The sequence below is a fragment of the Rhinolophus sinicus genome, linkage group LG14 (assembly GCF_036562045.2).
Source record: "Rhinolophus sinicus isolate RSC01 linkage group LG14, ASM3656204v1, whole genome shotgun sequence".
Lineage (NCBI taxonomy): Eukaryota > Metazoa > Chordata > Mammalia > Chiroptera > Rhinolophidae > Rhinolophus > Rhinolophus sinicus.
Genome location: NC_133763.1, coordinates 14,633,202 through 14,645,592, shown reverse-complemented (window position 1 = coordinate 14,645,592; position 12,391 = coordinate 14,633,202). Strand labels below are relative to the sequence as shown.

The following is a 12,391-nucleotide window of genomic DNA, read 5'->3' as shown; positions in this document are numbered from 1 at the left end:
AATTTTACAATAGTTTTAAAGAAATGAATTTATTACTTGTAACTACATTTATAATAAATTAGCTATGTATGTGTGTTCTTGAGGAAGGGTAACCCAGTGCATAACATCACATGTGGAAGACAGGAAATGCTCAATAAATGTTTAGTTGAAAAAATGAATTAACTAATGACAAAAATTATTCCCTTCTACAAATACACAAGAACAGTTTTTAAAAGGCACAACATAGTTTAAGTATCTCCTTTACAATTTTATGTTTACATATTGCATTATACTTTAAAAATAAGTTCACTCATCTTAGTATGTTTAATCCTCATAATGAAACTTGGTGTTGAATAGGCCCTATTATTTTTATTTTGCACATAAGGAAATGGACGCACTGAGAAGCAAAGTGACTTGCTGATGAGAAATCAGTTATGTCACAGCTAGAATCCATGTCTTTTAATTTATTTCACCATGACATTATTTTCTATTCATAAACACACTTTAATTACTAGATTTCAGTCTGTCATAAGATTCCCTTGCATTGATTCTACTATCCACCGCTTTTGCATAATATTTTCTCAACCATTTTATTTATTACTTTCTATTCTAAATTCCTACCTCCTTCTAATTATAAATTAAGCAGGAAGTACAATGGAGTAATTTCCTGTGTTCTCTCTGCTGTAACATCACAAAAGTGTATTACTAAGATGAATTTAAGAATCTGGAGGTTTCCAGTTCAGGCAGTATGGCAAACTAGACGTCCTGGTACAAAGTGAATGGGCTATGCTTTGTGGAAGGCAGGAGATAAAGCACAGCGCCCTACTTGGGTGTGCACGCGTGTGTGCCCAGTACTAGGGTTGAGGACGGGGTATGAAGCAGCCAGGGTGCAGGGTTGGTGGGCACAGTAGTGGGAGAATAAGTGGGGGTAGTTTTAGGTTCTCCTTTGGCCTCTCCCTTAAATTAACGGTTGCATTAACAGTTTCCTGGATAAATCATTAAAACACAGTGGGTACACATTATGGTATACTGTGCAGCAGTTAGAGTAATAAATATACGAGGTCTGACAATTAAGTTCGGGCACTTGTTGCAACGATGTTGCTAACCTTTTTTTTGAAATCAGAGGGATTATTCACTATAAATTTGTACCAACTGGACACACGGTTAGCCAAGTTTACTATTTGGAAGTGCTGAAAAGGCTGCATGAAAAAGTTAGACAAAAACGACCTGAATATTTTGTCAACAATTCATGGCTCTTGCATCACGACAATGCACCAGCTCACAGGGCACTGTCTGTGGGGGAGTTTTTAGCCAGTAAACAAATAACTGTATGGGAACATCCTCCCTACTCACCTGATCTGACCCCCAATGACTTCTTTCTTTACCCGAAGATACAGGAAATATTGAAAGGAAGACATTTTGATGACATTCAGGACATCAAGGGTAATATGACGACAGCTCTGATGGCCATTCCAGAAAAAGAGTTCCAAAATTGGTTTGAAGGGTTGACTACGTGCTGACATTGGTGCATAACTTCCCAAGGGGAGTACATGGAAGGTGACCATAATGATATTCAGCAATGAGGTATGTACCACTTTTTCTAGGATGAGTTCACAAACGTAATTGTCTGACCTCGTATATAAAGCAATATGGATATATCTGTAAAAACTTAGAGCTTTGTAAGAAAATTAAGAAGGATCAGATTTATAGAAAATACATTTATGTAAATTTAAAAAATGCAGCCAAGATGATAATATATATTTTATAAAAAGATAAACATCAAACACTTTAGAATGTTTGCCTACGATGGGGAGGAGTACGATGGTGCGGGTTAGGAATAAAATAAAATAAGTAAATAAAGCCACAGGGGCCTTGTTTGGACCAATTATAATTATGCATTATGAACTAAGAGATATAAGGAGTATGATTACTCAGCCTATGAACCAGAGATTAAAATAAAAGGAAGGAAGAAACAAACTTAGTGGATGAGTTAAAGAGCCAATTACTTGTGGATACAGAGAAGAAACTAGAAGAGAGATCTAAAGAAATTACTTAGAATATGTTAGAAATACAAAATATGGGGAGAAAAGGTCAAACAACATGGAGTATAGAGTGAAAGGATCTAATACAGAGCCTGAGAGAGGTAATATTCAAAGAGATAATGGCTGAAAATATTCCCTACTTGATGAAAAACACACATCTGACTCAAGTATCACGGCACGACTAATAGAAAGAAACAACATCAAAGCAAAGAGAACACGTTAAAGCTGTCAGAGAGAAGACGCAGGCCACCTCCTGAGTAATTAAACTGACTGACAATAACAATGGAAGCCTTAGGAACATGCAATATCTTCCAAGTCCTGTGAAGAAATAACTCTCGACTTATATGTGTGCACCTAGTAAGATCATGATTTCAGACCGAGGGCAAAAATGAAAACATCTTTAACTAAGCAAAAATAGAGTTTAGACCAGCAGACTTTCTCTAAGGAATATTTAGAGCACGTACTTCAGGAAGGAGAAAATAAATGCTAGCAAATCTATGTACTTAGTAAGGTCAGTATTTTATAATGTTATTTTTAAAATTAATTTCCTTTTTAAAACAATAGCACATTTCTGAAGCATGAGAGTTCCAATTAGTGCAGCATGAATTACCTGGGTTTCATCACCTGCTTTGCCTGTTTATATATAAACATTATAATTTATGTCAGATGCCAATCATTTGGAATCTGATGTTAGAAATCTTTCAATCATGGACACAATGCTGCATTGTGGTGTATGAAATTACGCTTAGTAATTAGGTATAATTATTAAGCATAATAATTATATAATGTTGTAATTCAGGATAATACAAATAAACTCCAAGTCTAAAAGGTGAGGTGTTAAGAACAAATATTGTTATTTAGTTTCTCAGTTTATATAAAGAAAAGCATTTAGGAAAGACTTAATTGCAATACTGGCAGAACCCTTATAGTTTACACTAAAGCCAAATGCTGCAATCAATCCTGGAATGATTTCAACATTTGCTTCTACAATAAACCTAATACTAACGTGTAGGGCAACTGCTGAATATATAATAGGCTTTGTGTGTTCTTATACATTAAATCATATCAGTCTCTAACTTGAATCTGAGTGGTCTTATAGAACAAGAAATTGTGTTCTATTGAGTCATAGTATACAAAGTAATAAAGAGCATTTATGGATGATTAAATATTGAAGTGAAGTTGAAGTATTTAATCTACTGCAAAAGTCATTTAAGGCAAACACACCCTGGCAATACAGATATTAATATTATATGCGAAGGGAACATTTTCACCCCATCTATCTCACGGAAATTTAATTTCCCTCTTCTCTGAGAATTTGGAAGTTGTTAGAATGCGTCCATTTCCAGTAGTGCATAAAGTGTGTATTTATATATGAGAGAAGAATTTGAGTGACTTAAAAAAAATTCCACAGTGTTAAGTCTATTACTGTCTATTTACAATGACAGGTGAAGATAATAGGTAGAAACTTAAAAAAGCTATTTTAAGTTTATTATTATGTTGCTTTTGATGTCCATTTTCATGCCCCCATTCTGTTTTATTTTTTGCTGGGTTTTGTGATCAAGTACAAACTGGATTGATCTCAGATCAAGTGAAAAATTGGCACTTTTTAAATAATAAAGCAAAGCAATTACATTTGCAGAAGTTAAAATCAAAACTGAGTTGAGGATATTTAGGTTGGTTTTGATAGATTTCTTTCTTTTTAGCTTCTTTAAGATTTGACTTTGTATCTAAATAAAACATCAGAATCTGGATACTGAATACCAAATAAGAAGCGGCCCTTGTCTCGTTGTATAGGTTTGTCATCCACTATCTCTAAATCAAAATAAGTTAAAAGTATAATCAGCAATTGCTTTATTTCAATAACTGCCAAAAATCGCCCTGGGCATTTGCTGGCTCCCAATCCAAAGGGCAGTAGATAAAACTTCAGTTTTTTCCCACTTTTGAAAAAGGTGGTTTTCTTCTTACCATTTTCTACAAAACGGTCAAATCTAAACTCCTGTAAAGAAGAAATAGAGAGTGTTAAAATGAAAAATTTCCATGAAATAGTTTGAGTTTAGATCCACAGAGTTGTCAGCTCCCCCTGCCTGTCTTAAAAGGCCCCTTTAGACCAGCCAACACCAGAGAGTAAAATGTGACTAAGTGCAGATCATGTATGAACTACCAAAAAACTCAAATGTTACTAAGAAATGACTCCTCCCATATCAAAGTGAAATCCAAACACCGCTATGATTTTTCTTTCCAATTCACATTTCTCTCCTATGCTGAGTTCTCTAAGTATAGAGGCAGTATATCTATTTTTGTTCTCTAAGATGGGTCCTCACTTACGGGCACTTGATAGATCAATGTTGGGGGAGAGGTACGGGCTTCCACCATTGTGACTATGGAATATTGAGTAGGAGCCGCCTAACGGAGAATCTCCAGTAGGCTTTTTTCTATTCCTGCCCAGTCAGTTACTGATGGATGAGAACTATGAGCTTATTCAATGCTTATATTTGGATTACATCGATATAAAATAATAAAATTCACATAAAGCCCTAGAGAGGCGCTAAGCCACAAAATTGGTCTTGTTTTTGATGTTGTACTGAATTTCTTCTATGGCACTTCTATTACAATGAACTCTCTTTGGGTTAACTCCAGAACAGCAGTAGTTTTTGACATGTTTTCATAAATAAGTTATATTACTTGTTACAGAAAATGATGGGACTGATTCATCTAGGTTGTTTGGCCCACCATGTTAATTTACTGTCACTTGAGTTTCCAAGAGGAGACTGAGTGACCTTATTTCAGCCCATGGTGAATTAAACCATTGATTAAATTAATACACGTGGCACACATGAAAACAACTAAGTATTTCCTGTATTCGGTGCTTATTAGCATTTGACCTGCTCAGCACGCAACTTTGACATAAACTACAGGAAGTCAAAGGCAAAGAAGCAGGTCAGACTGAAAGCATTTCAGGTTATAGAGCAAACCCTACAATACGTGGATAGATTCTGAATCCTTCACAGATGATCTTATTTTCTCACTCAACCCCAGTATCAATATCAGCAAAATCATTTATTTTAAAAGTGCTGGGTGTATCGTCTTTTACCTGGGGTACTTATTTTGATAAATACTCATACTTAGAAAACACACTTTGGGTAGCTTCTAGTCCCTTCCAACTTGCAACGTTGATGCAATCATAATGGCAAAATTAGTCTGCATTAGAACGCGAGTGTATATTTCCACAGACAGTTCTGGGATGTATCTGAATAGGTCCTAACCAGTGTAAAACTAAAATCACCTGTTCCTCCCTGTAGTAATGAATACAGGCACTTTTTGTTGACATACACTTTATTCCTGGAGATTGAGTTAGTATATGGCACTCTTTTCTGGTGACTTTTGTCTGTTACCGTGGCCCCGGCCTGTTTCCCTGAGTCAATGCTACTGCTCCCTCCGGCTCACTGACTAATCTGAGGAGAAGAACGCTCTCCCTAAGAGCTACTGGTCTAGGCCCAATCAGTTTAAGACAATTTTGCCATGAAATGATTTGTTAGATGTGGTCTCGCTGCAGCTCCATTGTTTAAGCCGGAAAATACAAAAGGAAAACTTAGCCTGGATTATGACTTCATAACGTCCTGATTTCATAAGTTAAGGCAGAAATGGTCATGGCTTTCATGTTCTTCTTTGTGAAAGAGAACGTGTTGCCCTCTGAGAGGCCGTAGTGGTAACACCCATAATGCTCTCCGACTTCCATGACCTTCGGTTAGCGTTTACATTCCGTTCCCTCAAATTTCTGGTCAATCAGCCATGTCACGCCTCTAGTTTCCTGTCACATTCTATTCAATTTCCTCATAATAAACATCTTAGAAATTCCTATTTAGTTGGTTATATTATGAAACAAGAAGAGACCAACTTCCTTGTCTCTGTGACTCTCATCCAAGTCCAAGGGCACATAGGCATGAGTATATTATTGAGTGGAAATGTGTTTCCAGTTTGTTTTCCATTGCCAGGGCATGGAGAACCAGAGCAGAAACCAATATTAGGAAGGGCATATGGCAGCTGCTAGGGATATAGTCTGGTCTTAGACAAAAAGAGAAGGGAGTATAATAGTCTCACCCCTGAGATTCTGGGGTCACAGTGTCATAGAACAAAGAGTTGGGAAGCTCACGATGAACACAATCCTTTGGAACAAGTTAAACACAGGAGTCATCAGGTCGACTTAAATGCTTTGCAGTAACCATAATAGCTCGGTACTTCTTCATTGAAGACGATTAAGTAAGTGCAATATTATTAAGTGGATGAGAATAGCGAAATCATAGGAGAAAGGGTAAGACACTGAAATTCCCCACTGCTCCTCTAATGATGGTTGTGTTTGACTCCGCGTCATCTCTCTTCTGTACGAGGTTTGTCTAGGCTCCAATCGTGGTAATCACACTGCTCTGGCTTCTGACTGATGTAGGACAGGGTGTGTGAGCCACGCTCGTCAGTGCTACGGGGGAGAAGTCTGGGGACATATCTGGGAGAAGTTCTCTGCTTGTGAAGGAAGAAAAACAAACAGCGAAAAAGGTTCATCCCCCCTTTTTCCTCCGGACCTCGTTCTTTGTGAATTTGATGCCTCCAACTGTCGCAGCTTTCTTGCCACCAGGCTGAAGACAGAGCTAACCCACAGGAGATGGCAGAGCCAGGAAATCCCTGGAGATTGGAGTTGTCACACTGTCTTATTTACCTCTGTGTTTTTAAAGCATCCACCAGACTGCTATGCACATAGTAGAGGGTCCATGTATGTTTGTCGAATTAATGAATAAATACATGACAATAAAGTATATTTGAAAAGCAATCTTCAAACTTTTGAAGAAAACAGATATTGAATGAGTAAATAAACATGTAGAGAATGAAGAGTAGATGAATATTCAGTGTTTACAACAGGAAAATGGTATAATATTTAGCACTAGAAATCATGACTGGATAAATGATTCAATTTTCTGGATAGAGAAGAATTTTTGGTATAAGTAACTGAGGAACATCATATAACAACCTAAGTTGTGTTCTCCAAATATTATGTTTAGTTCAGTTCAACAGATTTTTTTTTTTTTAAAGTATGCGAAGCATTGAAGTTAGAAAGGCATAAAACATGGTCTTGCTGAGGTAGGTGACATATAGTATGACCAGGTCTTGTATTCACTCAATTCATCATTTGGGTGTAGGAATCTAGATTAGACAAGAGGTGTGACTTCCTAGGAATAAACACTCTCAATGTTTTGAATGGATGACTGAGGGGCTGCACTGTTGACCCTGGTTTACAGTCAGTCCTCCTGGGAGCTAGATGACAAATGACAGAAGTTTCTTTTTCTCTCCATGACTTGGGTTCCAAGGAGCGGAGGGCTGTAGCCAGCTCGTACTAACTAGCTCACGAGAGTGTGCACATCTCTTCTCAACTCTGTGTTCGGGGTCTTCGTGGTAACATGAAATCAGCCAGGGTGGGAATATTTATACCAGGAAAACTAATAAAATCAGGGCTTTTCAGAGTGCTGGTTTACCAGCTGGTTCCACCATAGCTGGTATGATGTGCCGGTTTACTGGTATAGCAGAAATCCACCCATGATGAAACACCTGGATATGAGACACCTCAATATACATTTGTTGTCTTGAAATATACTGAGATCACAATCTTTATTTCAGGTTGAGATACAGACAAAAATTTATTTAGAGTATTCTTCATTTGTCATGACGAGTATATTCTAAGAACAGTGAGAATAATCAAAATAATATCGATATAACAATTTTTGTAGTGACTTAGAATTTTTTTTCAAGGGCTTTCAAATTCATTTATCACTTTACAATCCCTATTCCTCTGAGAAGTAGAGAGGGAAGACTTGCATGAAGTAAAGTAAGGCCTGTGAAGTTCAGAGCTTTAGGGGGTGCTCTGATGGCTTTGTAATAACTTTGTTGTTTCCCTACTTTTGGAGGCTACATGGTTATGATAATGTATTACCATCTTAAATGATTGCCATTTTTTTCCATGGAGACCTCCCCAGGCCTCCCTTTATACTTCAGCCCCTCTAGCCATAGAAAAAACACCCAATAGATTTGGTCTTTTCCATAGCTCCAGTTTTGTATTTTGGCAAAAAAGAAATCATCACCATTTACTGATTCTTTGAGAGTCAGGGCTTGAATTCTGGATGGTAATAGACATAAATTTGATGAAGCCTTCAGAAAACATTAAAAAGCTTTCCATTCTTAGTTAATTTATCTAGACTTCCTCGGACAGCATTTAGGCTGATACAGATAGAGGAGGAAAGTATTGGGAAGGGGTGTTTCCTTTGCTCTCTCATTGTTATAAATTTTACTTGCCAATTTTTTTTTTTTCCCCCACACAGGCAGGAGCTACCTGGCCAACTACATTACAATAAAGTAAGCAACCGATACTCAGGAAAATAATTCCTAACACGGAGGTCACATGTTGGTGGTAGCTTAGAGACCCAGTTAGGTCCCCAAACACTTTTGGTTTAGCCCACATTGTGTTTTAAGTTTTATTTTTCCAAACATTAAAAAATTCTAAGCATCACCCATCTGTTTTATGAGTTAAAAACGAAACAAAACAAAACACGACTTGGCCATACCAGGTCTACATGCTTGTAAGAACTGAGGACTAATTCAGAAATAGCCAAAGTTTTGCCATAGTTCTCACCACTCCTGCTAGTATTGCTATATTTATACACAAGTCCCTTCATCTATTTGATGTGGTTAGGCCCAGTACATATTTGAATGTGCAGTATCTGTGGTGATTTAAAATTTTACCTGGAGTGTATTTTCACTTTCAGTACAATCATCCATCCCAGCACCTCCTTATTTATTCACCTTCTGTGGACTCCCTCCTGTGTGTTAGGCAGAGGAAGCAGTGGTAGGGCATTTCCCCTTCTGAGCTTACAGCAAATGGGAGCACAGACAAGTAAACAAGTAACTGCAAAATACCATGTGGTACGCATCATAATAAATAAATAGAAGGTACACACAGGCCATAGAGGGGACAGTGGTACATTATCTGAGGAATAAGGTGAGAATCAGGGACACTGTCAAAGCAGAGGTGATTGAGGGTGATTCTTGTGGATAATCTGGAGCCACTTGAGTGCACGAGGAGGGACATTCAGGAATAGAGAGATGAGAGAAGGAAGACCCTGTCCTTTTTTTGGAAATGGAGCACTCTAGAGTCTCTGAGTTCTGAATATCCTGAAACCATGCCTTGTTGGGTTGAGAGAAGCTATGCTCTGTTAAGCCTCTGTAGTCTCTAGGGGCCCCAAGAATAACTATACTTACATCTGGAGTTAGTTTTCCTCATATTTTTGACCCAACAACTATTGCCTATTTTTTGTCTCTAAGGCTTGGTGTCCCCATTCAAGATCTGTAGTGCACAAAAGACAGGAAGTGGGGGCTGTGTACCTCTGATGAGCTCGTGGGCCAGGGATCTAGTGACAAATGGCCAAGGACAGAATTCTCTTTTTTTTACTGCCAGTGCCTGGTTGCATTTGGATGGGCATCTGTTATATGAGTATCTACAGTATCTTACTGCTACCCTAAGTTTATAGAATGTTTATAGAATGAATGGTTACATAGGACCTGGCCAAATCATGTAAAAATGGTTCTGAACTATAATTAGCATTCCACAACTAATTTCAAGGAAACAATACTGTGGTAAAAAATTAGCTAGCTCATTTTAACATTAGTTGGGTGTAACTGGCTAATGTTAAGTCTAGGAAATAATAGAGAGTGCTCACCAACTTAAGTTAGAACTTAAGTCAGACTCGGTACTCACAATATTGTGATTTTTTGGCTTCCCAGATTTGGTATGAGGCAAATCTTTCTGAGTCCTCTTAAGATTGGTCAATTTATTATGTAACATTTGGGCACTGCTATTTAGTATTCCACAGAAATATTAGAATATAAATATAAATCAGCACACGTTCAACATTTAACTTTGATTTTTAAATTTCTAAAAGTCTAATGTATGGTCTTTTCCATCATGGGGGCAGGGTCAAGGGTGGACGATGGGAGGAGTACCATAAAGTACCATTAAAGAAGAGTACCATTAAAAACAGCAGTGATTTGGCAAACTGTATGGAGTATTTGTTGATAACTTTAATATTTATTTTACTATTGTGACATGAATAGTAAACTTAATGACTAGTGGAATAATCACGCAATAATGTTAATTAAATTAAAAATTGTAATTAGAAATAAAACTAAAAATTGAAAAATATTTTTCAAATATTAGTTATTTTGCCCTCCTTATTGACGACCTACTATGTGTGAAAATTTTGATATTTACAAATGCGGAAATAAATCTTGTCATCTGCAAAATGTTCATTTACTCACTAAGACCCTACTTCTGACTTACTATCATCATTCATTTCATGCTTCTTCTGAAATACATAGAAACCATTAGTACATTCTCCCCTCACCTAAAACATTTTGTGCCTTGCTGATGAAATCAATACAAATTAACTCATTGTATTTGAAGTCTGTCCTCTTCTTATTAGTTTCCAAAATTCAACAATTTTTTAATCTAGCCTGGCTGCAAGACATCTCACTGAGAAACTGGGTTTGAAAGTCATTCAGCTTTTGAACTGCTCAAAAAGAGCACATTAGTTTCTCTTTGAAAAATGGCATTTTATATACAAAACCCACTGCAGCAACAGCGTTACTTCATGAGAAGCACAGGCAGAATATGACTGCATTCAATTTGCATGCAGGTGGTGAACCTCTGAAATGGTATTAAGAGATGAGCCAGGGTAGATTAATTTCCAGTCTTTGATATTCATTAACTCCAGCTTTGGAAAAAAATACAAGGAGATGACACAATTACCCTCAGAGCATCACTTGTGAGCAGCAGCTTTACAATCTCAAGTTCATAATGCCATCCTAATTGATAAAGAAGGGGCACATATCTTTAGTAAGAGGTGAAAAAGTATATGGACTTAACTATGGCCATGATGGTATTTGATTTTGGGATATCAACCCCGTTCTGGAAACACTTAGCAAAATATTCATCCTCATTTATTCTCTAAGCTGTCTGTCAATAGCTTGGCCTCTATGGTTTTCAATAATTCTCTGCCAAGAGAAACCTAATTTTGGCCTAAAAGTAATCATGGTCAAGGTACAATGTCCATTTCATTTGAAGACCCTAGCATTGAGTCTCATCACTGTGTTTCTACTCATAGGTCACAAAAACTTTGAAAGAGAGACGTTAGGAAACACTTCAGTAAACAGGAAAATTTTCCCATTGGAAGGAAACACAGAAGCCACGAAGCCATCTCAGATCCCATTTGGAGCAAGGCAGCAAAAGGAAGAGACAGAGAGAGATCATGAGGGAGAGGCAAGTGCTTGCAGTATCTAAGGAGTAGCAATGACCAGCTTAATTAATGTTTGGTTACCTCTGGAGCTTCAAAGACTTCCGGATCCTGGTGCAAGACTGCAGGAAAGATGGCTATCAGGTCTCCCTGGCGCAGAACGTAGTCCCCGGTCTCTGAAGGTAGAGTCAAATCCTCTTCAACATAACGAATGATGCTTGAAAATGAGCATAGTCGTAAAGCTTCGAGGATGGTGCTCTCTGAAGGAAACAAGCAACAGCTTCTTAAAATATGACTGCTCCTGAGGAGTGCCCGCCATTTGCCATTAAAGCTCATCACCAATAGCTTTGATTGAAAAGGAAACCCTTTCCTAATCAGATCCACCGATCACCAAGATGGAGCCCATGGTGGCTTTGCATGGCCAGAGAAAAGAGGGGGTGGGTGAGACAGCACTGGCCTGGCCTCAACACAGCTTGGGGGCATTTCACAGACAGAAGGCGACAACACTGCAGTGCTTGGGCAGACAGTGATTAATTAGGATTTTCGCAGGAAGGAATGGTTTGCAAGAGGGCAATGCTGTGTTACGCGTATACCCATTGCAAATTAAAACCATATCCCAGTTAAAGTCCACTGCTGATGGGTTATTTCACCACCCTTCAAAACAGCTATACCTTTAACACCAGGCTCAGGCATTTCATAACCATTTAGGCAGTTAATAGTAAAGTAATTGTAGTAGTGCTTTCTGAGACAGCTGAACACTTAATTTCTTTTATGCTAGCTGTAAATAAAATGTGAGTCAGCATTTGCTGGAAAAATTTTAAAGGAAAACTACTTTTATAGGATTCAAAAGAAAACCCTATTTCCCACAGCATCCAGTGAAAATAACAGCCACCATCATAACGTGGAAAATTCCAGAAGCTGAAATGTCCTTGCTTTCCCAGTGGCCTTCACCTTTTGCTCCTAGCACGACAGATTTTATGGCTAATTTCCGGCAATTTATCCTGGCAGTTTGAGGAGGAATTCCTTCGGGAATAATATGCATAA

At 37.8% G+C, this 12,391-nt stretch overlaps 1 protein-coding gene across 1 annotated transcript in view; it reads right to left on the bottom strand.

Moving 5' to 3' along the window:
- Positions 1-253: 253 nt before the first annotated feature.
- Positions 254-12,391, bottom strand: part of CYP7B1 (cytochrome P450 family 7 subfamily B member 1) — a 167,731-nt gene continuing 155,593 nt past the window's right edge. Inside the window, exons 5-6 of the mRNA XM_019710701.2 lie at positions 11,432-11,607; positions 254-4,017 (exon numbers count right to left, since the gene is read on the bottom strand). Of these exons, the coding sequence (XP_019566260.2) occupies positions 3,730-4,017; positions 11,432-11,607 (464 nt within the window). The 3' untranslated portion in view covers positions 254-3,729. The remainder of the gene's footprint in view (positions 4,018-11,431; positions 11,608-12,391) is intronic.